This window comes from Myxocyprinus asiaticus, chromosome 42, assembly GCF_019703515.2.
Source record: "Myxocyprinus asiaticus isolate MX2 ecotype Aquarium Trade chromosome 42, UBuf_Myxa_2, whole genome shotgun sequence".
Lineage (NCBI taxonomy): Eukaryota > Metazoa > Chordata > Actinopteri > Cypriniformes > Catostomidae > Myxocyprinus > Myxocyprinus asiaticus.
In genome coordinates this window covers 13819108-13843650 of record NC_059385.1, presented here as the reverse complement: position 1 = coordinate 13843650, position 24543 = coordinate 13819108, and the positions used below count along the sequence as shown (strand labels likewise).

At 37.6% G+C, this 24543-nt stretch overlaps 1 protein-coding gene across 14 annotated transcripts; it reads left to right on the top strand.

The window, feature by feature from the left end:
- The first annotated feature begins 841 nt into the window (after positions 1-841).
- On the top strand, positions 842-24219 carry LOC127432506 (synaptotagmin-like protein 2). Of its 14 annotated transcripts, none has more exons than XM_051683657.1 (18): positions 842-1089; positions 5892-5964; positions 6048-6319; positions 8247-8398; positions 11579-11702; positions 12187-12241; positions 12375-12468; positions 16249-17688; positions 19187-19291; positions 20242-20336; positions 20582-20692; positions 20843-21012; positions 21162-21264; positions 21558-21719; positions 21839-21935; positions 22316-22415; positions 23161-23366; positions 23733-24219. In XM_051683657.1, exons 3-18 carry the CDS (start codon positions 6219-6221, stop codon positions 23876-23878), a joined length of 3261 nt encoding a protein of 1086 aa, XP_051539617.1. In that variant the 5' UTR covers positions 842-1089; positions 5892-5964; positions 6048-6218; the 3' UTR covers positions 23879-24219. The 14 variants fall into 14 exon arrangements, with proteins under 14 accessions (XP_051539617.1, XP_051539618.1, XP_051539616.1 ...); XM_051683663.1 differs by lacking the exon at positions 5892-5964 and having other exon boundaries at positions 849-1089; positions 16252-16323; positions 17542-17688; XM_051683662.1 differs by lacking the exon at positions 5892-5964 and having other exon boundaries at positions 849-1089; positions 16249-16323; positions 17542-17688.
- Positions 24220-24543: the final 324 nt, after the last annotated feature.

Here is a 24543-nt window from a genome sequence, read left to right as displayed (position 1 = left end):
CCCACAGAGCCCCCCCACAGAACATCAAGTAGTCTAGGATTACATGAAGAGACAGAAGCAATTGAGACATCCTAAATAGACAGAAGAACTGTGGCAAGATCTCCAAGAAGCTTGGAACATCCTATCTGCCAACAAACAAGAAAAACTGTGTCCAGGTGTACCTAGGAGAACTGGTGTTGTTTTGATGTCACACCAAATATTAATTTAGCCTTTTTTTTATTTTATTTTTATTTATTTTTTTTTATTTATTTTTTTTTGGTGTGTTTCCTGGACTTTGTATGACATTACTTAATAAATGAAAACTATTTATGCCATTGTTTTTGATATCCTCACTACAGATATACGTTTACATATACATTCAGTATTATAGGCTATATATAAATGCAGTATGCAAACATTATAATTACATCAGAGCTGTTAATAAATCTTTTTTTTTTCTCACGAGCTTTAGGGCGTATAGTTTACTAGCTAAGGGTTTAAAAATTACACTAATTAAAATACTTACAGATTTAATTAATTAAAAATTTAAAACACAGGGAGTGGCGAGTCAGAATTGTTTTTAATTGTTTACATTTTATGCTTAATGTTTTACACTTCATACGTGTCTTATTTAATGCGTATTAAGTGTTGTACTGTCTTCGCGTGGACATTTAGTTACATAATGACGCATATGGGATGTGTGTACACATTTAAAGGTTTATTATGGTAAAATAGTGTGACTACGCATTTATGAGCGTCCACGGGGCTGCGTCTCGACCTAGTGTGCATCCTACCTAGACAGCATATGTGTGCGCATCATAAACAACAGTAAGTGAGCTGCCGATCTAGACAAATAGGTTTTGAGTCACAGCTAGCTCACAGGGACTCACACACACGCGTGCCAGTGGAGTGGAGGAGAAGATTACACACACACACACACACACACACACACACATCCACACGCCTCACTTTAAAGCTGGAGTATTAAATGCGCTGGGCTCATTACTTCAAGTGTATGACCAGTGGATGATTGCTCCTCCGGTGTGTCTCATGTAGGCTCTAGTTGTTTTGTTTTCGGGCTCAAGTGAGTTGGACTGAAGCAAGATTCAGGTAAACTTCTTTTGTCAACTTTTTAAAAAGGCTTTTGTCAACTTCTTACTACCCTTTATGATTTTGACTTGGTTTAACAGTTTCATGAGTGTGAAGTTTTGCATGATGTGTCAGGAGTGTTGGGTTTTGTTTCAACAGGCACTTACTCGCAGAACATTTAACTCTGTGTGAAGTTTTCATGTCTGGAATTTTCTGTTTTTATCTCTGTAGCCATATTGAATGTTTTCTCATTTCCTGGTTTCCTAATCTGTTTATGCCTGTACTAGCTATTTAGGAAAGAATGCTGAGTATTTAATTCCATCTAGAGATCAAACCTTGATTAGTTACACGAGTACTTTAACTAAGGCTCTTGTAGTTATCCCTGTGAGAAAGCATAATCTCTTTGTTTCTTCCTTTCTTCCTTCCTTTCTTTTTCTTTCTTTCTTTCTTTCTTGTTATTATTGGAAAAAAAATTCTGCACAAATCTTACATTTGTACAAATAGCTACAGAACTGAATCATTTCCTTGAAGTTTTCCCAAACCCACAAACAATCAGTGCACTGTAAAAAGTGAAAATGTGCAGTTGTTTCCTTGAGAAACTTTTTCTACCAGATATGCCCTGAAAATTTTCCTTAAAAGGGGTCATGACATGAGGAATCATATTGTTCTTGATCTTTTGGCATATAATAGGTCACTGTACTACAACCCCAATTCCAAACTGGGACAGTATGAAAAATGCTAATAAAAACAAAAAGGAGTGATTTGTAAATGATATTCACCCTTTGCTAATTTTTTTCTTTTTTTTTCTTTTTTTTGGTTTTCTTTTTTTAATTTTTCCCCTTTTTCTCCCAATTTGGAATGCACAATTCCCAATGTGCTTTTAAGTCTTCGTGGTCATGTAGTGATTCGCCTCAGTCCGGGTGGCGGAGGACGAATCCCAGTTGCCTCTGCGTCTGAGACAGTCAACCCGCACATCTTATCAAGTGGCCATTGCATTGCCACGGAGACATAGCACATGTGGAGGCTTCACGCCATCCACTGCGGCAACCACGCTCAACTCACCACGCCCCCCACCTTATCATGAGGAGGTTACCCCATGTGACTCCACCCTAACTAGCAACCGGGCCAATTTGGTTGCTTAGGAGACCTGGCTGGATTCACTAGCGAACTAGCATTCTCCAGGGGTGGTAGCCAAGCGTCTTTACCACTGAGCTACCCAGGCCCCTTTGCTAAATTTTAAACACTACAACCACATATTTATTTTATTTTTATTTTTTATGTACAGTAATTTCAAATCAGATGATTGCAACATGCTTCAAAAAAAGTTGAGAAAGGGGCAATTTAAGACTAATAACAATTTGATGAGTTAAAATAACAAGGCAATGTGAAACAGGAGATGTTAAACAGGTAAGGCAGTCATGTCATAGTATATAAGTAGCCTCCATAAACAGTCTAGTCCTTCAAGAGCAAGGATCATTCGAGACTTGTCAATTTGCCAACAGATGCTTCAGCAAATAATCCAGCACTTTGAGAACAATGTTCCCCAAATAAAAATTGGAAGGATTTTGGGTTTTTCACACTCTACAGTGCACAATATAGTTAAAAGTTTCAAGAAATCTGGTCAAATCTCGGTGCGTAAAGGGCAAGACGAAAACCACTTCTGAATGCGGGTGATCTCTGATCCCTCAGACTTCACTGTCTTAAAAACATCATTCATCTGTAATGGATATCATGAACATGGGCTAGGGATTACTTTAGTAAATCTTTGTTAGTCAACACCACTTGCCGCTGCATACACAGATGCAAGTTAAGACTTTACTATGCAAAGCAGAAGCCATACATCAACACTGTCCAGAAGCCCTGCTGACTTCTCTGGGCTCGTTCTCATCTTAGATGGAAAGTAGAATGGTGGAACTGTGTTTTTTGGTCGGAAGAGTCCACATTTCAAATAGTTTTTGAAAAACACAGCCATCGTGTTCTCCGGGCCATAGAGGAAAAGGACCATCCAAGCTGTTATCAGCATCAGGCCTAAAAGCCAATGTCTGTATGGGCCAGGAGTGTGTCAGTGCCTATGGCATGGGTAACTTGCACATCTGTGAGGGCACCTTAAATGCAGACAGATATGTACAAATTTTGGAGCATCATATACTGCCATCCAGCACTGTCTTTTCCAGGGACATCCTGGCATTTTCAGCAGGACAACTTCAAACCACATACTGGCCGAATAAGCAGAGAGTGCGGGTGCTAGATTGGCCTGCCTGCAGTCCTGACCAGCTCCAATTGAGAATGTGTAGTGCATTATGAAGCGCACAAAGACCCAGTACAATTGTGCAGCTGAAGACCTGCATAATGGATGAATGGGGGAAAATTCCACTTTCTAAACTTAACAAACTTGTGTCTTCAGTGCCTAAATGCTTAATAAGTGTTATTAGAAGAAATGTTGATGTTTCACAGCAGTAAACACTCGACTGCTCCAACTTTTTTGGAGTGTGTTGCAATCATCTGATTTGAAATGTCTGTACATAAAATAAAAAAATCAATGAAATTCACAAGGTGAAACATCATATAATGTTTAGTTGAATGCAACCCCCCCAATGTTCAAGCCAAATCTACACACTTGTCGGACCGCTTCCACAGCAACATATGGACGCCTACTTTACTTATCACCTCTGTAGCCCCGCCCAGTAGTGGCAAACAGTGAGATGGCAAGGAGAGAGCAGGTCAGTCAAGAGCAGAGAGCCAATCATAACAGTGGGCGTTTACTGTCAAGTCTTAAAGGAGAAGCAGCACCAAAACCGAGTGTTTCTGACAGAGGGTCAGAATGAGGGTGGAAAATGATCATGTTTTACAAATATATGACAGGTTTTTCTTTGTGCAAAAAACTTTACTAATATTATAAGTAGGCCTTTGTAGATCCTAAAATCACAATGGAAACAAAGAAGTAATCCATAAGACTCCAGTGGTTTAATCCATATCTTCAGAAGGTGTGGGTGAGAAACAGATAAAAATGTAAGTCCTTTTTTTTATCTCCACTTTCACTTTTACATCTGAAAGTCACATGTGGTGTCTGTTTAGTTTCACTTTCACATCTGAATTTAAACACTGGAGTCATATGGATTACTTTTATGTGATTTCTGGAGCTACAAAGGTCTGATCACCATTCACTTGCATTGTATGGACCATCACACAAGATGCTGGTAGGAAGAGTTGATATATTCTAAAATATATTTCTAAAAATCTTTGTGTTCTGCTGAAGAAAGAAAGACATACACATCTGGGATGACATGGGGGTGAGGAAATGAGGAGAGAATTTTCGTTTTTGGGTGAACTATCCCTTTAAATTTATGTGGTTTGTGAAGACATTAAAGTAAGCCAACTTTATGTTCTCAAAAATCAAGGTTCCAAAAAAGGGCTTTTCACAGAGATGTCAAAGAAGAACCATTTTTGGTTCCCCAAATAACTTTTCATTAATGAGAGATTTGTCTAAAAGGAGACTGATAGTGCTTGTTTTGTTTCAGCCTTTTAAAAAAAAATTAAAAGCAAAATTTTTATTTTTACATGCAGTTGTTTGTCACTTGCAAAATGCAAGTGTATTGCTCCTAAACAAAATAATTAAGTAATTTAAGCAAGTTGTTAATATCACTAATATTAATAAAATTACTAATTTGCAAGGAATACAACTTGTTGCATTTTTATTGCTTTATTACGATCTTTTTAGCACTGCTTTTACCTTAATCAGACAAGTGAACATGATAACTGGGCATTCCATCCAAAAATATAATTATTGTCATAGTTTTTTGAATGAGCCCCCATGGCTCAAATTTAAGCTGTTTTCCAGAAAAAGACAACAGACTGTTTAAATTGATGCCATTTGTATGCCGCCACCTAATTTGAGTTAAGTGTAATTTGATTTTGGAATAAAAGAGTCTTTCAATCTTGTCTCTGCTTTCCTGGCTTGGAAGCAGCAAAGACCCATATCTTCTGAAAGTCATCTGACAATGCCATATCACATGCCCTGTACTGGGAACATACTGTATGGACCAGCGCTTGTGTGGTGCAACAACATGTTATTTCTTTTCTCCCCAATTTGGCATGCCCAATTCCCACTACTTAGTAGGTCCTCGTGGTGGCGCGATTACTCACCTCAGTCCGGATGGTGGAAGACAAGTCTCAGTTGCCTCTGCTTCTGAGACAGTCAATCCGTGCGTCTTATCACGTGGCTCGCTGTGCATGACACCGCGGAGACTCACAGCATGCGGAGGCTCATGCTATTCTCCGCGATCCACACACAACTTACCATGCGCCCCATTGAGAATGAGAACCCCTAATCGCAACCACAAGGAGGTTACCCCATGTGACTCTACCCTGTCTAGCAACCGGGCCAATTTGGTTGCTTAGGAGACCTGGCTGGAGTCACTCAGCACACCCTGGATTCGAACTCGTGACTCCAGGGGTGGTAGTCAGCGTCAATACTCGCTGAGCTACCCAGGCCCCAGCATGTTTTTTCTAATGCAAAGGGAAGCATAGATGAAGTGTAGATGATATCTTTAAATCCCTTTCTGAAGAATTCATAAGGAACAGTTAGGATCATGTGATGGTCAGAAGAATTCAAATGGAGGACAGAGTTCTTTGTAAGCCAAAGTCTGACTGTTTAACTGGTTCTAAATGGTTTTGGTTGTTGTTGAATTAAAGGAGTGGTTCACCCCAAAAAATGAAAATTGCATCATTTTCTCACCCTCATTTTGTTTCAAACCTGTATGACTATTTCTCAGTGTCAGTCACCATTTACTTTGCATCTTTTTTTTTTTTTTTATACAATGAAGCCGAATGGTGACTGGGGCTGCTTTTGTGTTCCATTGAAGAAAGAAAGTCATACAGGTTTGGATCAACAAAAGGGTGAGTAAATGATGACAGAATGTTCATTTTTGCATGAATTAATCCCTTTAACCAAGACTTTGGATTTTGTATATCTTGTGTAGGTGCTGCAGGTCTCCAAGTGCTCCATGACATAATGAGTATTAGTGACTGAACAGGCATCAGCCCTCAAGGTTTCCCACAGTGATGCTTTTGACACTTTCAGTGCACCAATCATAGGAGATCTGAGACTGATCTGAGATCTGTTAGCATCACTCACCTTGAAGCCATTCACCATGATTGACCTGAGCTACCTGACAGAAGAAGAGCAGGAGATGATTTTGGCAGTGCTGAAGAGAGATGCAGAGCTGAAGAAGTTAGAAGAACAGAGGATCAGGTGTGTTTGAGAGGTTGTTATCAGGTGAATTAAAGGGATAGTTCACCCAAATAGTTCACCCATTCACCTTCATTGGAACGTTTCCGTATAATGAAAGTAAGTGGTGACTGAGGCTGTCATTCTGCCTAACATCTTCTATTAAGTTTCACAAAAGATAGAAAGCCCTATTGGTTCGGAACAACATGATGGTGAGTAAGTAATGACAGAATTTTCATTTTTGGGAGAATTATCTCTTCAATACCTCAGATTTAATCATGTGCAGTCATTAATTAATTAATTACTTATTAAACTAATGCTATTGTCTGTTGATGATTCAAATAATTGTTCTTCCTTTTTTATCTTCCCATTGTTGCTTTTGCTTATTGAAGTTTTGGGGCCATAAATACACACTTTATGTAATTGCTGGTTCATGTGTTTTTCTATTGTGGTTCTGTTTATGAATTAATTGTGCACAGTTCAAGTTTGATTATTTTACTGTCAGCTAATTTTCCCATTTGTGATACAGTGCTGAAGATGTTCTTAAACTGTCAAGAATAATTGGTTTACACTTAAAAGAATGACTGGAATTTGTCCACATAAATGTCACTGCAAAAGCTTACCGTAACGTTAGACACTAATCTAAAGGTCAAAGGCTTATGGACTTTTTTCTACACCCATTTTTATGGGATGAAGTTGAACTCACCCTTTTATATCTTAAAATAATAATAAAAAAGCATTAGTGTCAGAAATTAACCAGGGCTTAGAGCAAAAATGCTAATCAAAGTGACAAAAATGTCCCAGATTTTTAAAAGGTGGGTGCATTTTATATCTGTTATCTAATATTTGATATATTTCATATTCTATTCTTTTAGACCTATCTAAGTATGGGTTTGGTGCCTCTGCAGGCGCCGTAGTGACTACGTTGAAGCTGTTAGTTTTTGTTGATTGAAAAAAATCTGGATATTTAAAACAGGGATGACCTAAATTATGTAACTTGACTCTAGAAATGTATTTTTTTGTGTGTGTGTTGTGGTATCGTGTGCATTAAAAATAGCTACTTTTGGATTGTATGTAGATTTTAGTGGAAAATGAAAACCAAAAATGAAAATGTTCTTATCATTTACTCACCCTCATGCCATCCCAAATGTGTATGACTTTCTTTCCTCTGTTGAACACAAAGAAAAGATTTTTAGAAGAATATTTCAGCTCTGTAGGTCCATACAATGCAACTGAATAGTGACCAGAACTTTGAAGCTCCAAAAATCAAATAAAGGCCACATAAAAGTAATCCATGATACTCCAGTGGTTAAATCTGTCTTCAGAATCGATATGATAAGTGTGGGTGAGAAACAGATCAATATAGAAGTCCTTTTGTTTTAATGATAAATCTCAACTTTCTCTTTCAAAATGTGAAAGTATGTGAAAGTGAAAATGTAGATTTATAGTAAAAAAGGACTTAAATATTTATCTGTTTCTCACCCAAACTCATCATATAGATTTTTAAGACATAAATATAACCACTGGAGTCATATGGATTACTTTTATGTTGCCTTTATTTGATTTTTGGAGCTTCAAAGTTCTGGTCACCATTCACTTGCATTGTATGGACCTACAGAGCTGAAATATTTTTCTGAAAATCTTCATTTGTGTTCAACAGAAGAAAAAAAAGTCGTACACTTTTGGGATGGCATGAGGGTGAGTAAATTATGAGAGAATTTTGGGTGAACTATCCCTTTAAAGGTAACAGCCATAACTGTTCATATTGAGAATTAATTTGGACATATTTGACATAAATTGACAGCATGCTGTGTATTTTATGGTTAGAAAAAAATGCCTTAAAAGCTAAAATAAAATGCTTAATGAGTAAATAAAATAAAATGCCATAAATGGGTAATTTATGAGAAGGCTCTGCATAAAACTATTACTTTTATCACTCTCTTTCCCTCAGGCAGCTTTGTAAGTCTGAGAAAGACAAGAGAAGGCTGAAGTACTTAACTGGAGAGTGGTTTTACGAGACAAAGTATCACAGACACAGAGAAAAGATCCATAGCTCCGACATCATCAGAGCATCCATGAGACAAAGGAAACCTGTGACGATATGTAAGTGGTGCCAGCAGACAGACTGACCCCTCTGTAGCCGGATATCAGATAGGACCATCGCTGTTTAAAGAGCAGCCTCATTATTTCCATTGCATTTACTGTGTCCCTGAATAGCTGTGGCTGGGGAATTCACCTGTATTCAGTCGTATGTTTGCGTCAACTCATTTCTGCCATATGTAGCTTGTTTTGAACCTTTTCTGTGCAACCCTTGACAGACTTATATTGCATCTTTGCATTTTTCTAATGCAATACAGTAGAAGTTTAGCTTACAGTCTATATTTCTATTTTGTTTTTCATTACAAATTATATTAGCAGCAATTCATTTTAGTGAAAATTTGTGGCATAATGTTTATTACCACAAACAATAATTTGGACTTGTCCCTATGGAAGTAAATTAACGACAGATGTCTTTGGAACAAAAAAGCACACTGAACTGATGCATAATAAATGCATTGCATTAACAGTGTTTGCATTTTTGGGGGGATGCAATTTCATATGGTTGTATATTTAAGATGTGAATATTACAATTGAAAAAATTTGCACAAAATGTCATCATTAAAAATTCAAAATTAAATATTCACCTTCCAAAAATCAGTTCAAAATTTTATTTCATCTTTATTATTCAACAGGTAATATTCAGTCCATTAAATTTTGCTTTGCAAAATTGCCTTTAAAATATCAGTGGTTAAAATTCAGTTGGAATTTCAAACTTGTGCATCCTGGCTAGAGGTCTGCAACCTGACCCGGGCCCGACGGGACCCGAGAACCCTACAGGTTGCGGGCCGGGTTCGGGTCGGGTTCGGGTTTGCATGAATTAAAAAATAAAAGGCTTACCGAACTTGTTTTGCGCACATGCTCTCATTTACAGACATGCTTGAACGGACGAGTTAGGGGCCGTTCACACCGAACGTGTTTTTGCACGCATCTGTTCTTTTTTCCCATTGTTTTATCCTATGCAAACATATGCTGGACAAATGTATTTAACATTTACACCACGTCTCGCTTTTTCTTCAGAGTCTCGTGGAAGACCGGCATATTTTAAACACCATTCCAAGTTAAAAGAACTTACATTTTTCAAAAATGCATGTCGAGACACCTGTGCTCTGTTTCATTCTTTGCACTGCGTCTGGATTGTTTTCAGCGCAGATTCAACAGTTTGAACAAGTTCAGGCTGCATAGAGGGGACTGTTGCAGTGTTTCATATTATTCCAGATTGTTCTGCACCAAGTGTAGTTTCAGCAAATAAATGGTAAGTCAATGCTTTTATCCCATTCTGCTCTAGTGTAATGAGGGGCTGCTGTGCCTTGTTAAAACTGTGTTTGTTTGCTGTTTCAATACTGTTACGAATGTTGCCTATATGCTTACATAAAATACAGCCTATTGCAACAGTACTTGCTTGGAGAAAAAATTAGATAGTTAGCGATTTCGGGTTCGGAACGGGTTTGGGCTTAAAATCTGACGGTATCATTCAAGCTGGATAGGGTCGGTCCACACGGTCTTGGGTACAGGTCGGGTTTCATTTTAAGGCCTGTGCAGACCTCTAATCCTGGCATTGCAGGAAAAGCAGTAGAGTGCCGATGCACAATCTTCACTCTGTGCTACTAGGTTTCACCACAAGGTGGTGCAATCGTGTGTTGATGAAGATCAAGAGCAACAGGGAGAGGACCTCACTAAATAAACCTTTGTCACAATCTGTGTGTCATCTCATTTGGCTCTCATTAGTAGTCCACCTGCATTGTTGTTAACGGACGGTTTATAAATCAATTAAACTGTAAGGTGTGTTTTCACTACAGTGGAGCAGCTGTAGGAATGTCAAAGTGACTGAAAAAATGTTAACAGCAAGATGGTATAAAACTGCATTTCTTGTTTATTTCCACCTTCTGCTACTGAAACCAACTACAGAAATAAGTGCAGTTAGAATAGCAAAATATGTGTGGAGAGTTTTGTTTAAAACCTTATTATGACCTTACAGCAATACAATATGTAGCACTTGAATGTGTATATAGTTTGCACAGTTAAACTAGGCATGGATTAAAGAGAAAATGTTTAATAACATTTATGTCTTAAAAGGTTACATCAGATGGTTTCAGTTTACATGAAATAGTTACAAATCAGATATTGTGAAATATGAAGATGAAACCAGAATGCATACTGAAATGAGTGAAGAAGACCAAAAGATAAAAACGCCTGAATAGCTCATCATTTTTCCTCATAAACCAGGACAATTGCCTCACTCAGATACTGTTGTACATTAAAACGGAAAATTACACACATAATAAAGTGGCGTGTCAAACTGAAGAATCTGTCTAAATGACTTATTGTTTATTGTCATGTTAGTTTACTTGATTTATCAAAGCTGGCAATCGTCCAGGACCTCTCCCAGTAGCTCTTGGTCTTGATCAACATCCAATTGCACCACATAGTGGTGAAGCCTAGTAGCAGCAAATGAAGATTGTGCATCGGCACTCTACTGCTTTTCCAGCCGTGCCAGGATGCACAAGGTTGAATTTCCAACCAATTTTTAACCACTGAAATTTTAGAGGCAAATTTGCAAAGTGAAATACAAGGGACTGAATATTACCTGTTGAATAATAAAGATGAAATGTAAAAAAAACAACAACAAAAAAAATGGGGGGGGGGAATGGTTCATATTTATTATTGCATTTTTAATGATGAAATTTTGTGTGAAATGTTTTCAGTTGAAATATTCAAGCTTAAATATACAACCACATGAAATTGCATCCTCAAACAATGCAAGCACTTCTAATGCAATGCATTTATTTTTCAGTTAGTGCAATTCAGTGTGCTTTTTTGGTTCAAAGACATTTGTCATTAATTTACTTCTATATTGTCCCTCCTTTACTTGGGGGAAAAAAATCTAATTCTGGGTTACAATGAGGCACTTACAATGGAAGTGAATGTGGCCAATCTGTAAACTTTAAATTACTTACTGTTTCAAAAGTATAGCAACAAGACATAAACAATATGTGTGTTAACATGATTTTTAGTGTGATATAGTCGTTTACTAATCTTTTCTGTGTAAAGTTGTATCCAATTTTACAGCATTTATCAAATCATATAACTCGTAGGCCCATTAGACTTTTCGAGATGCGTTTGTGTGTGTGCACAAGTGTTTGTGTGTATGCATGTGCATGTGTAATGCAAAGTATCTTTTTGTAGTGGAGCTCTCTCAAAGATGGGCAGAGAGACCCAGTTTTGTGAACAGTCAGAAGAAGGATGTGTTCATCCCTCCAGAGCTCTCAGGACTCATTGAGGAGCCACCCACACCATCACGGTATGAGAGGTGAGTGTTCGCTAAAGTTTAAAGTAGAACATTTCATCTTAATAAAACGTGGTGTGTCATGTACTTTAATTGTCACATTTTTCTTGCTTTAGTCATTGATTTTAAAGCTTGGAGAAATCAGTGTCATTTCAGTTTTAAATAGTGAATTATGTTGATTATTATACCAGTTAAAGATAGATAGATAGATAGATAGATATGGTAAAAGCAAAAGTAAGAAATAATAACGCATAATATTAGTAAGCACAAAACAGAAGTTTCTTAACTTCTGAGAAGAAATTTTTTTTGTTATCAGTATGAAGCACATGCTGCTGTTCTACTTGATTAAAGGATTTCACAGGACCTCAGCCTTTTAAACAAACAAACTCTACTTCCCATTAGCCTGGTTAGAGACGCTGTCATCAATCGCCTCATATCTATACACAACAGTGCATTAATTCATTAAATGCAACAAAACACTTTTTTATATGACATTACCTCCATACAGTTTTGAACATCAGATGCCAGAAGGCCAACAGGAAATACAGAGACTTAAAATCAAGGTGCACTACACACAGTTCAGTCTCTTTAAGTTCTAATATATTGCTGAATTTTCAAATGATATTCTTCAGATGAATTATTATATTATTATTTATATAAATATTTTTTGGGCCCCTTTTTTGATTCCCCATGTAGCCTAGGATGAATCCATTCAATATTATGCATTCGCAGAGGGACACAGACAGAATTATCAATGGTGTGAAAGAGGCCGGCCAGACACCTGCTGAGGGTGAGAATATCTTTACTATCAAATCACTGAAATAATTTACTGTTTAACACTATGATCCTCAAATAGTTTTTAAAGGGATAGGTCATCAAAAAATGGAAATTCTGTCATTGTTTAATCTCATGCTGTTCCAAGCCAGTATGATTTTCCTTCATTCGTGAAATACAAAAGGAGATGTTATGCAGAATGTAAACCTTAGTCACCACATTTCATTTAATTGGATTTTCATTGCTTTCATTGCAGTTTCTCCATGTAATGACAGTCAGTGGTGACTGAGGCTGTCACTCCCTATCATTCTGCAAAACATCTTTTATGTTCCATGCAGTAAAGAAAGTCATATGGGGTTTTGAACAACATGAGTCAATAATGACTGTATTTTCATTTTTAGGTGAACTGTTCCTTTAATATCCCAAAACATTTTAGAGTGTAGACACAAGCTCTCAGCTTTCAACAGATTGTCTCTTTGATGTAATATGTGATTACCACAGATTTAAACATATTTATGCTGATTTTGATGTGTTCTGTTCAGTCCTATTTGAAATGAGGTACCAATTTTTTTTGGGGGGGGGGGATTGTGATGGAGTGAATGTTCTGGAGAGCAAAGCACCAGAACATATTTCTTGCCAGCACAGTAAGTTTGTTTGACTGATTCCCATTGAAGTGCATGTGTGCCTCTTCTGAGCAATGGTGTTGGCTTGGGATGATCTGCGCTAATAACTGTTTTGCATGCATAACTGTTAAACATGCAGTGTTTGATTGTGAAAAGCTCTATAATGTAATTTTAAGATGCCATTATCTATGCCAAATCTATCCTATGCTAAATATATCAGGAACAAAAGTTTTGTAAACACTTTATGGAATAGTTCACCCAAAACCGAAAATTCTCTCATCAATTACTCGTCCTCATGCCATCCCGGATGTGTATGACTTTCTATTTTTGGCAGAACACAAACAAATATTTTTAAAAGAATATCTCAGCTCTGTAGGTCCATACTGTGCAAGTATATGGTGACTAGCACTTTGAAGCTCCAAAATGCACATAAAGGCCGCATAAAAGTAATCCATATGACGCCTATGGTTTCATCCACATCAGAAACGATGCAATAGGTGTGGGAGAGAAACAGATTCATATTTAAGTCCTTTTTTATTATTAATATTCACTTCCACATTCTTATGTTCTTTATGCATATTGCCACATACTGGTCATTTTATAGTAAAAAAGGACTTAAATGTTGATGTGTTTCTCACTCAAACCTATCATATTGCTTCTGAAGACATGGATTTAACCACTGGAGTCTTATGGATTACTTTTTTGCTGCTTTCATGTGCTTTTTGGAACTTTAAAGTTATGTTAAACATTCACTTGAATTGTATGGGTATACATAGCTGAGATATTCTTCTAAAAATCTTAATTTGAATTCTGCAGAAGGGAAAAAATGATATGGGATGGCATGGGGATGAGTAAATAATGAGGTACTTTCATTTTTGGGTGAACTATTCCTTTAACAACCATTGGTCTAAAGCACAACATTAGAGGAGCTTTGTAGGTTTTCACATCTTTGGATTAAACTATACTGTACTGTATAATTTCCACAGAATGTCCATGTGCTATACTGTAGTTTCAGTTTGATATTGAATGTAATGTGTGGCGTTTAGCAAAATTAGAATACATGTGAAAAAGTGGCATTCCTTGAAATGGTCTGATCAAAAGATTTCCACAAAGTTGAACTTGTAGTGGTCTGTGTAGCATGGCGTTAGGAAGCTGCCAAACTTTAAGGAGATTATACGAAAATGTATGTTGTCCTAAGAAGCTAAGCCGCCATGCATGACCAGTCTGTACCTTATACATAGATGGTATATTTTGTGATGAATATTTGGTCTGCCGTCATGTTTTTCAAGGGGTCAAACTAGTTTTATTGTCACAAGGGTAAAGCCCAAATAAGTACACACAAAAAAGTGAAAATGGATACATAAGGAGCTATTTCTACCTGACGTGGTCCTTAAATTAAATGTAATTGGTTGTAGTCAATTTGATTCAGTCATATTATAATATTTTTGACTTCAATGAAAACAGTTAGTATCAATGTTACCATATGAAGCAGATATATAGGTTTTCAACAGTTTAGACATTTTTATTTTTATTTTTATTTTATTTTATTTTTTTTGCTTTTTAAGTTTTTGCTTGTATTAATAGCTTGCCAAACTCTGGAAGACATCATGCCGCCATCATGTTCTTTGGTTGCATGCAACCTTTTAACCACTGCATTCCACCTCAATGCTTTACCATGAAATATCTGTTCAGTTAACGGATATCACACTGTTATTGTACAATAACAGAAGTATTAAAGGGATTATCAAAGAAGTATCAAAGTTTTAGCTCCATTGAATCTCTGCGACTCGAAAACAACGACAGCAGCAGCAGTCAGTCTTGTGCATCAGTCAGCCCCATCTGTCTTGAGAGCCCCATCAGCCCTCCTCTTTCCCCTTACTCTGTGCACTCTGCCTCAAGTTGGTTAGACAGGAAACAGGTCCGCATCTCTTCCATCATTTGTGCCAGAGAAAGAGAGCAAGGAGAGAACAGTGTGTTGGACATAGACTACAGTGCTCTCTCTGACCAGGATAGGGAGCTGGATAGAAGCGATATTGTAAACAACAGTAATGCAGTGGCTTTGGTTGCAGCTACTAGCAGTACTTAAAGGAATTTTGTAGTTTTAAATCCATGTATATTAGTGTAGCAACCCTCTATATGCTAGTGTACTCCTAAAGGTTTACAAAATGAACTTTTAGCAGATGTGGGCATTTAAAATTGATGTCTCTGCACCACACAGATTTTGGTGCAATCAAAGTAGCAAATCATGGTTCATGACTGTGATGTAACTAATGTCTATTGGCTATTTAAAAAAGAAATGGGAAAATCCCTTTCAGTTCCACCCAAACTTCCTGTTTTCAATTGGAAAAAATGTAAACACAGGACAGAAAACTGCACTAAAGTTATTCCATGGGGTTTTTGAAGAAGGGAACTAGCATAGTGGTCTTAAATTTGGCTTAATCAATTCCTATTGTCTGAGGTTACATGTCACACTCTGGAGTCAGCTAATCATGAGCATCCCAATGTGATTATCAGTGAGCCTATAGAAAAGTGGGGGAATGACAGGTAGTGGAAGTGGGGAGGGTTGTCCAGCTGGATACCTCAAAATTGTTGGAGTGACAATGGCAAAAGCATAATCCAATAACTTTCTGGTAAAATAATGGAGACCTGTCAATATAATCAAACTATTATAACAATTACAAAACAATTAAGAATCAGCCAACAAATATATAAGGGGAAAACTATTAACTAATCATTTCATAAATAGCCATCACAAGCTCATAATTTAAAAAAAAAATTTGTTATTTGTTACTGGAAAATCATCGCTTGACAATTTTCTTGACAATATAATCTGTCTGTGATTTAACAATTTGCATGAGAACTCATTAATAAACCCTCATACTAACTGCTTTTGTGTGCGTGCTTCATACAGTACATGGCTTCTGATGAACGCTCATGTATGTATGTTGATAATCTATAAATGGTGATTAGTAAATAAGCACTGCAAGAAATGTACTATCCTCTGTGTTTTTACCTCAATTTTAATGTGCATTGTCATTATTTGATGACAGAATGATATCCAGACTCGCACAATTGAATATCTTTTTGTTTTTGGAAGTGTTGTTGTATCTCAAGTAATATTACATGTCTCTTTCATGTATAAAATGAGACATTTGAACTTCTTGTCTCCACAGCAGATTGTCATGAGCTTTATGCTCGGCCTCAGACCTCACAGGTGTCCAACTTCCACAGCTCTGCTGAAGTTAAAGGTAAGGCCAATACGTTGTGCACAGAGAGCCAGACTCATACAGTAACAGAGGAAGAGGGTCGCTCAATTTCTAAGGTACTTGAGTGGTTTGGCCGAGGTTCTCAAGATGCAAAGCAGAGTAAGCTGAAAGAATTGCCAGCACAGAGTGAGAAGAACAAAGAGGAACCAGAGGATCATGGAACCTCAGACGTCAAATCAGAAGAATTGGCTTCTCCGGTTGTACAGACTTTGGCTGCCACCAAGCCATCTCCAAAGCCACGTCGGGGGTTTTTTGCATTGTTTTCAAGAGCAGAGAAAAAAGACAAGAGTCCTGCATTTCTAGCATCTGACAAAGAAATAATAAGTGAAGATAAAAACAAAATTTTGACTTTGGAATGCGAAACACCTTTCACCATGAGACCTGAAGCAGGTGTCAGTATATCTCTGCAGGACTGTGTTTCTGCAGTGAGCAAGACAACAGAAATAATACAGGTTACCTCAAAAACAGAGGTAATGCAACATGGCAATGCAACAGCTAGACCTGTTTGTGAAGATCTTCTTAAGAAAGAGATGTTTGACCAAGGTGAGATATCACCAGGTAGACTGGCCAACCCGAAGTCCTTCTGGGAAATGGGGAACAGAGGACCAAAGAGACTGAGCATCAAAACTGGAGCTGAAATACAAGAAATTGAAACATCTCTGCTTAATGAAAATGATGAAATTTTAGACAGAAGGATTCCAGATTCAGGCATCAGCCCATCAAAATTAAATGCCACTGAATATCCAGTTGAAGTAGAATCTACAATGCATGAGTATTCTTCGGTATCACGCTATGTTGTCGATATGTCTGCCATATCCTTAAATGAAGATGAAAAACCCTCTAATTTGGACAGCAGTAAGGTGTCAGAAGGCTCAAGTAATGAGTTACAAACACACATGGTCAAAAGTGACGTCAGACTGGTGTCTCCCAGTTCACCACCAAGAAATAACGCTCTTCAGAACGAGTTGCAGGAAGAGCCTCTCTCTGAGTCGCTGTCCAGGGATATATCTGGCCTGAATAAGGAAATCTCTACTCTCAAAATGTCTCTCAGTCAACAGGATAATAAAGGCTCAATCGATGATCTCAAGTCATTTTGGGAGAAAGAAAAAAGTGGCCTTCAAGTAATTGTAGGTTTACAAACATGTACACCTGATATTAAAGACTCATTTACGCCGTTGTCTCCTAAACATTCTTCCATAGGGTCAACTAGTCCAGATTTAACAAGTTCCCTAGACAAAATGAGTTTGTCTTTAAACAAAGAGGTGGGTTTGATTCTGCAAAATGAGAAGATGGAAAAAAGCGAGGGTCCAGCCAGAGTGCCAATACAAGATCATCATGATATCAGAGGTAGGGTACCTTACACCGCCCAGAACACTTCTAATTTCAAACCACAGTCGATTTCAGACAAACACTTGAAGCCAAGTTCACCTTCATCTTCCCTTAGAAGTCTCCCAGAAAATGCTCAATGTGATACACAACAGTCCACTAATATTTACCAGCCAAAAGATCAAGGTCAGACCAGAACACCTAGCCCATTACGACAGCCTAAAGTACCTCCCAAGGACTCTTATCCAAACAAAAATTCCAGGAAGGATGGTTCTCCCCTAAGAACCTTTGTTATAGATATCAGTCCTGCTGACAGGACTCAATACACTGATAAGGTTCAAACTCATGAAGAGATGCCTTTATATTCGTTAAATAATGTCACTGAGAAAATGGGTAACAGTAATTGTCCTGAAGGGTATCACATGCCCCCTTCCCAAGACATTTCAGAGCGTCGTATCATCACCCTAAAAGACGACAGTCCATTCTACTCCAAAACTGGTCATTCACAGGTTTCAGAATTGAAATATACATCTATTGAACAACATGGGAAGACCTTGGATGAAGACATTGATATAAGACCCATCATGCCCAAAGAACGAAAGCTGACAGTGGACTCGAATTCTCATCTGGCCAGGTCCTATATTCCCCTAAGTTTACACCATTACCTTGGTGTACCCGAGCAGGCTGTGTTAGATGAAAGAGAAAGGCTGGGACAGGTTGAGGTGCAGACAGGTGAGGCTTTTGAACAGATGAACCAAGGCAGAGTAAGCAATGAGAGCTCCCCCTCTCGACGTTCCCAGTCTGAATCAGAGGAGATCACCTTTGACTCCTCAGGGAGCTCCACTCCTGAAGCCTGGTCATTCTCACGCACCAGTTCAGCCTGTGAGCTTACCTTTCTACTTTGGTCTAGTAGAAAGTCTAGTCTAGTCCAATCTAGTTTTTTGAATAGATGATGATTAGTTCTTTGATTTTAGTGGAAGCAGGGTTTATAACTTTTCAAATCTGCTCATTGTGACCCAAGAATTTATTCCTACCTGATAGTTAAAAAAAAAAGCTCAAACTTTGTAGACATGATCAAATTGAATTTTTCAGTTCCCACTTTTAGTGGGACACAGACTGTGTTGCTTTACTTCATATGCTACATTGTCCAAACACTATTCAGGCCCTGTTCATTTTTCTTGACCACTTCAGTCCATACAGGCTTACAACACTTTAAGCCCTGCTTCACTGATCATAAATCAGCAAGCAATCAAAAATCACAGGAAAATGCAGTGAATCAATTTTGTGCTTTTGCTTATATTTGATTGCAGCTTATCATATGTGCATATAAATTCAGAATCCTCTCAAAATCAGATGAATGTAATACGGTTTACTTTCTCCGAGTTTTCACCACCTTAAATTTTAGTGTTTCAAATGAGGTTTCATTACTAATAGTCCTAGTAGACTAGAATAGTAGACTTCTTTTTTTGTGTATTTATAGTCAGAGGTGATGTTTCTAATGTGATATGGGCTATGACAGGTGACAGTGAGGAAGCCAGCCCTGTCAGATCTGCTCTGGAGCATGCCAGTGCCAGACCCCTATCTGTTTCCAAGAGTCTAGAGGACCTGGCATCCACACCTACACGTAAGTACCGCTCTCCTTTCTGCAGTATGGTTTGTTCACTGTAAGGTTATTTAAGGATATTAAAACATTTTGGTCTGTGGGGAACATGGAGGGAATTGTTTAATGCCTTGTTTAACAGATCTATGTGTTTAGGAGGGACAGACTCTTTCACCTCTGCTGGATAGAAGAGGACATTTCATGAGACATATTAACCTTTCTAAACTTAACAAGCTTTGAGAGTTAGAATGCTTTTGAATTTATGCAACATTTAAATACTTTCTATTACTTTATTTATTGAACTAAAATTTGCCATTTAAACGTTTTTTTTTTTTTTGGTTTTTTTTTCTAATGCAGGTCTTTTCATGTTCTGCCCTTTAAGGCTTTTTAATATTTTTAATGTCTTTCTCCTCTCTGCATTTGTAAAATAATGTTACTTTGTTAAATGGTAGGTTCATATAATGTAGTGTACACTTGCATAATACCCTCAAAAGCAGAAGCCAAGCCCCTGATGTTAAATTCGTATTAAGGACATTAAACATCCTTTTCATAATTGACCCTTGGTCTTTCATGCATATTTTACTGTCTGGAATGGCTAAGGGAATGCATTAAAAGACACATGAAAATTTAATGAGAGCATGGGTAAATGCCGATGATTAAAGGCAGTATGCATCCTGTACCACCTGAATCATTCATATAATGGTGAGATAGATGTAGAATGACTAAGTAAATTCATTGATTTTAAAATATCCAATGCTTGTGCTCTGAAAAATGAACAAATCTACACATAAACCCTTCAGAATGAATTGTTTCCTCTAACACTGAAACTAGATTCATTCCAGCTGTACCTGAATTAGAGCAGCTTAAATAAAACAATTGAGACCTCTTAGTCTCCTAGGCTATGAAAGAGCATCCTTTGAGCAATAAAATCTTCCTCTGGGCACTAAGTTGTCTTTGTTTGTTTTCTGTCTCAGTGTCTGCAGTCGCTCCCAACACTAAAACATATTTCTTAGACCCTACGCAGGTGAAGATGATGAGTTTGTCTGTGCCTGCATTTATGCACCAACAGGTAAAATACACATTGTCTCCTAATAACCATGAGCTTCAGCATTAGCATTTGTTGTTTAGTTACTAAAACATATGTTGAACTACAACTCCCAAACTTTGACATGATGCTTTGGATTAGCTCTAAAATACCATAGTTTTATGTGTGTGTTAGCTATAACTGGCTGTAGTGACACCATCATTCACCCCTGTATGATTCACCTGCATAAATGTTAACTATCTCATGTTGTTTGTGCATGTGACATTTAGAAGGATTGGAGAAACAGTGACTGTGCATCAGAGAGAAGCTATGACACACTGAGAACATGCAACACTCCCTCTAACTTTAGCATGTGTTCTGAAGTGGCCTCCATGTCCTCTGTATGAGACCCCTGTCTTTAACACCCCCCTAACTAACTAATCTTATATGCTCTGATATGAACATGTTTATATGTCTCCATTTGTTTTGATAACATGCATTTATGAGTAGATATCCATACAGATCTTTGTCTCTGTCTGTGGTACGTATAGGTCACTGGCAGTGTAATGAGTATCTACAGTAGTGAGTTTGGCAACGTGGTGGTCAAAGGCAGAATCCAGTTCGCCATTCACTATTTGCAAAATCTGGGAGAGTTCCACATCTTCGTAGTGCAGTGCAAAGACCTTGCCGTGGCAGATCCTAAAAGGAACCGGTCTGACCCGTAAGTTTAGTAGTGGGGGAAAATATTTCAGATTATATTTTTTACTAGGAGAATGTGACTACTGTAAAAAATAACAGTGTCTTTCAAGTAATAAAGACAGCTAATATGGTCTGATAAAAAATTATGTCTTTGCGTGTTTTGAAATTCAGGTATGTTAAATGTTACCTGCTACCTGACAAAGCAAAATATGGAAAGAGAAAAACATGTGTGAGAAAGAAGACTCTGGATCCAACTTACAATGAAATCTTGCGGGTATGAAAATTATAAATGTTCTGAGATATGTTTTGTAAGGTTCCCACATCATGGAAAACCTGGAAATATCAGGGAATTTTATACAATCTTAAAAAGTCATGGAAGAGATGGCTAGAAATGTATAAAAAATCCCTATCTAGTAATCATGAACAACAACTTTAAGTCATGGAAATGTAATGGAAAAATCATGGAAATTCATTGGTCAAAAGGTGTGAGAACCCTGGTTTGTGATGTTTGTAAAACGTAAATTAGATGACCAAAGTTGTCATTTTATCTATATTTGTCTTTTGCAGTTTAAGATTCCAATGGAGACTCTGAAAACCCAGAAGCTGAACCTGTCTGTGTGGCACAATGACACATTTGGCCATAACAGCTTTCTTGGAGAGGTAGAGATCGATCTGGTGGAATGGGACTTTAATAACACACAAATGAATGAATATCAGCTGCAAGGAAGGGTAAGACAACAAGAATGTAATGGTCTTTAGAGAAACTATTGTATAGTGTTTCACATACAGTATATTATGGTAATATATTGCACTGCCACTAAAGTATGTATTACTTTTACTAAACCAAGGTTCAGGTTCCCTCCAGTCCTAAACATTCTGCTGATGGTGAAGCGATAAGAGCAGAGATAAGAGTTGCTCTACGTTTTCTTCTTCAGACTTCTCACAGTAAGCTAGAGTAAACTTTTATCAGTTTTAAAGCCATACAAACAACAATCAAAAGTGCATTTATAATGCTAACACTTTGTATTTGAATATGGAATATGACTTTATAGGAATATGTTTTTTCAGTTGATATTGTAAAGAGATAGTTATGCAAAGATTTTAATTCTGTCATCATTTGCTCAACTTAAGTTCTTTCCAAACCTGTATGACTTACTTTCTTCACAAAAGTAAATGTTAGGCATAATATTAGGGACTGTCAGCCTGAATATAACATCTCATATTGTCTTCCACAGAAGTCATAAGTGTTTGGGTTGAACTGAGGGTGAATAAATGACAGAGTTTTTATTTTGGGGTGAATTGACCCTTTATTTCTGGTCTTGCAGGTCATAAGAACAAGGCAAATGGTGAGGTACAAATCTGGGTGAAAGAGTGCAAGAATCTACCCGTTTCCAGAGGTGTTGCCATTGACCCTTTTGTCAAATGGTATTTATACAAATCATTTCATACATTTGTATGCATGATATAGGTTTTATGGTATTTTCTTTCCTCTAAAGGTACGGCCACATTTACCTTTGCACAGCGAAGTTCCGAGGGCAAAATACAGTAATTTCAATGGTAATCCACGCAATCCTAAAGTTCAGGTTTGGTGAACTTTAGCAGGTGAATTCACCACGTTGACCGAAAGGAAGTTGCTTGGTTTGGCAGTGACCTCTGTTGGTGTGGTACTTCGTACACAGCTACACTGAATATTCCCAGTGGACAAGGATGTCAGTTTAGTGGCAAGTTTCTTTTTAACTTTACTCTCACAGAGTATAAAGTGCAGCATTAAAAAGAGGTTGCTTGGCAATTCGTTTTTTGTTGGTTTCACATGCACTTGACGGCTGCTGATTTCACCTGCGGAATTTCACTTTGCAACGATAAATGTGACCTTGCCTTAAGGCCTTTTCACACCAGACGCAGAAAAGCAAGACGGATTACAGACAAATAGCCCATTCACACTAAAAGCTAAGCGAATAATCGGCATTGGCAAATTCACATGAGAATTTTAAATGAGAACGCCCCCAAAGTTGTTGGCCAGGGGTGGTTGTGCTGCCCCCCCACAAGATGCCACCCTGGGCAACTGCCCATGTCGCCCATGCCTAAATCTGCCACTGCATATTGTGGATTTTACATTGATGTGGATGTTGCATCACATGTGGAACTTTCACGCGTGTACATTCTACCACAGCGCAGTCCTCCCAGATAACAGCCGGAAAAGCAGACAGAAGACCAGAGTACTGAAGAGGGTTTCTAACCCGGTGTTTAACCACACCATGGTGTATGATGGCTTCAGGCCAGAGGACCTCAAAGAGGCCTGTGTGGAGCTCACCGTGTGGGATCATGACCGACTTAACAACCACTTCATTGGGGGTGCTAGGCTTGGTCTTGGAACAGGTAAAAAAAAAAAAAAGGCCACCTTTGACCACTGAATCTTTCTGTTGACAGCAAGAAATGTCCAACCTTGCAAAAAATCTAGAGTTGCCGCAAACTTGCTTCAAATTGCCTTATTAATTTTCACTTTGCTTTGCAGCAAATGAGCTTTGCTGCAAGTTCACCACTACCGGTGAACAGCTGCAAACTTCTGGCAAACATTTGCAGTGAATAACAAGCTCATTTGCATGTGAAAGTAATGAGTGGCAAGTTTGCCAGAACTCTAGATGTTTTTATAAAGGCATCCATTAAGAAAATGAAAGCGCCCAACAGATGCAATGCATTCAATAACTGTCACAATTACATTTGTATCATCTGATTTTCTTGCAGGTAAAAGTTACGGTGCTGATGTGGAGTGGATGGATTCTAACAGTGCTGAAGCAGCCCTGTGGGACAGAATGATGCAATCTCAGAATGAATGGGTGGAAGACATATTACCTTTGAGAATGCTGGTCATGGCAAGAATGTCTAGATAGAAATGGTGAAGTATGGCAACACAACAAAATGAACATGAACCGAAGAATATGCAAGACGAATGAACTGGATCACTTACTTGTGTTGTGATTATATAATATTTAACATATTAAGTAACTGAATGGGTTCTTGAAATTTTGGATAAGGAAAACAAAGAAAACATAAAAAATATAGTATGCCTATGTTGTAAAGGATGTGGGTTTCATGTGTTCCATAAAACTACATAAAATCTGTTAATATTAAAAAAAGAGAAAAGTAATAATTTGATTATCAATTAATTACCTTAAAGGATTATCCTACACTGTGTAAAATGAACTATAATTTGAATAAATTTTAACCTGTCCATTTTCCTTTTCGTTTTTATGTAAAATGACAAATGCTGAGCTGAAATACCTACAATAAAAAAAGTGGATTTTGGTGTTCTGGAAATACTATGAAACTGCCAAGTATAGAGCTGTTCAGGTTGAAGTCCAAATTACCCGGAAGTGAATTCGCCGTGGGTTCCCCTCTGGATTATTCAGTAGGTTTTCATAATGGCAGTTTGGATTTATGAGTAAAATAAGGTCTGTGGAAAACATTACTTAAAGACACGTGGATGTTTTGTTCTACAATATAAATGACAGTCATACATTCAAATGTGAATTTTGAAGCACATTGAAGCAACAAC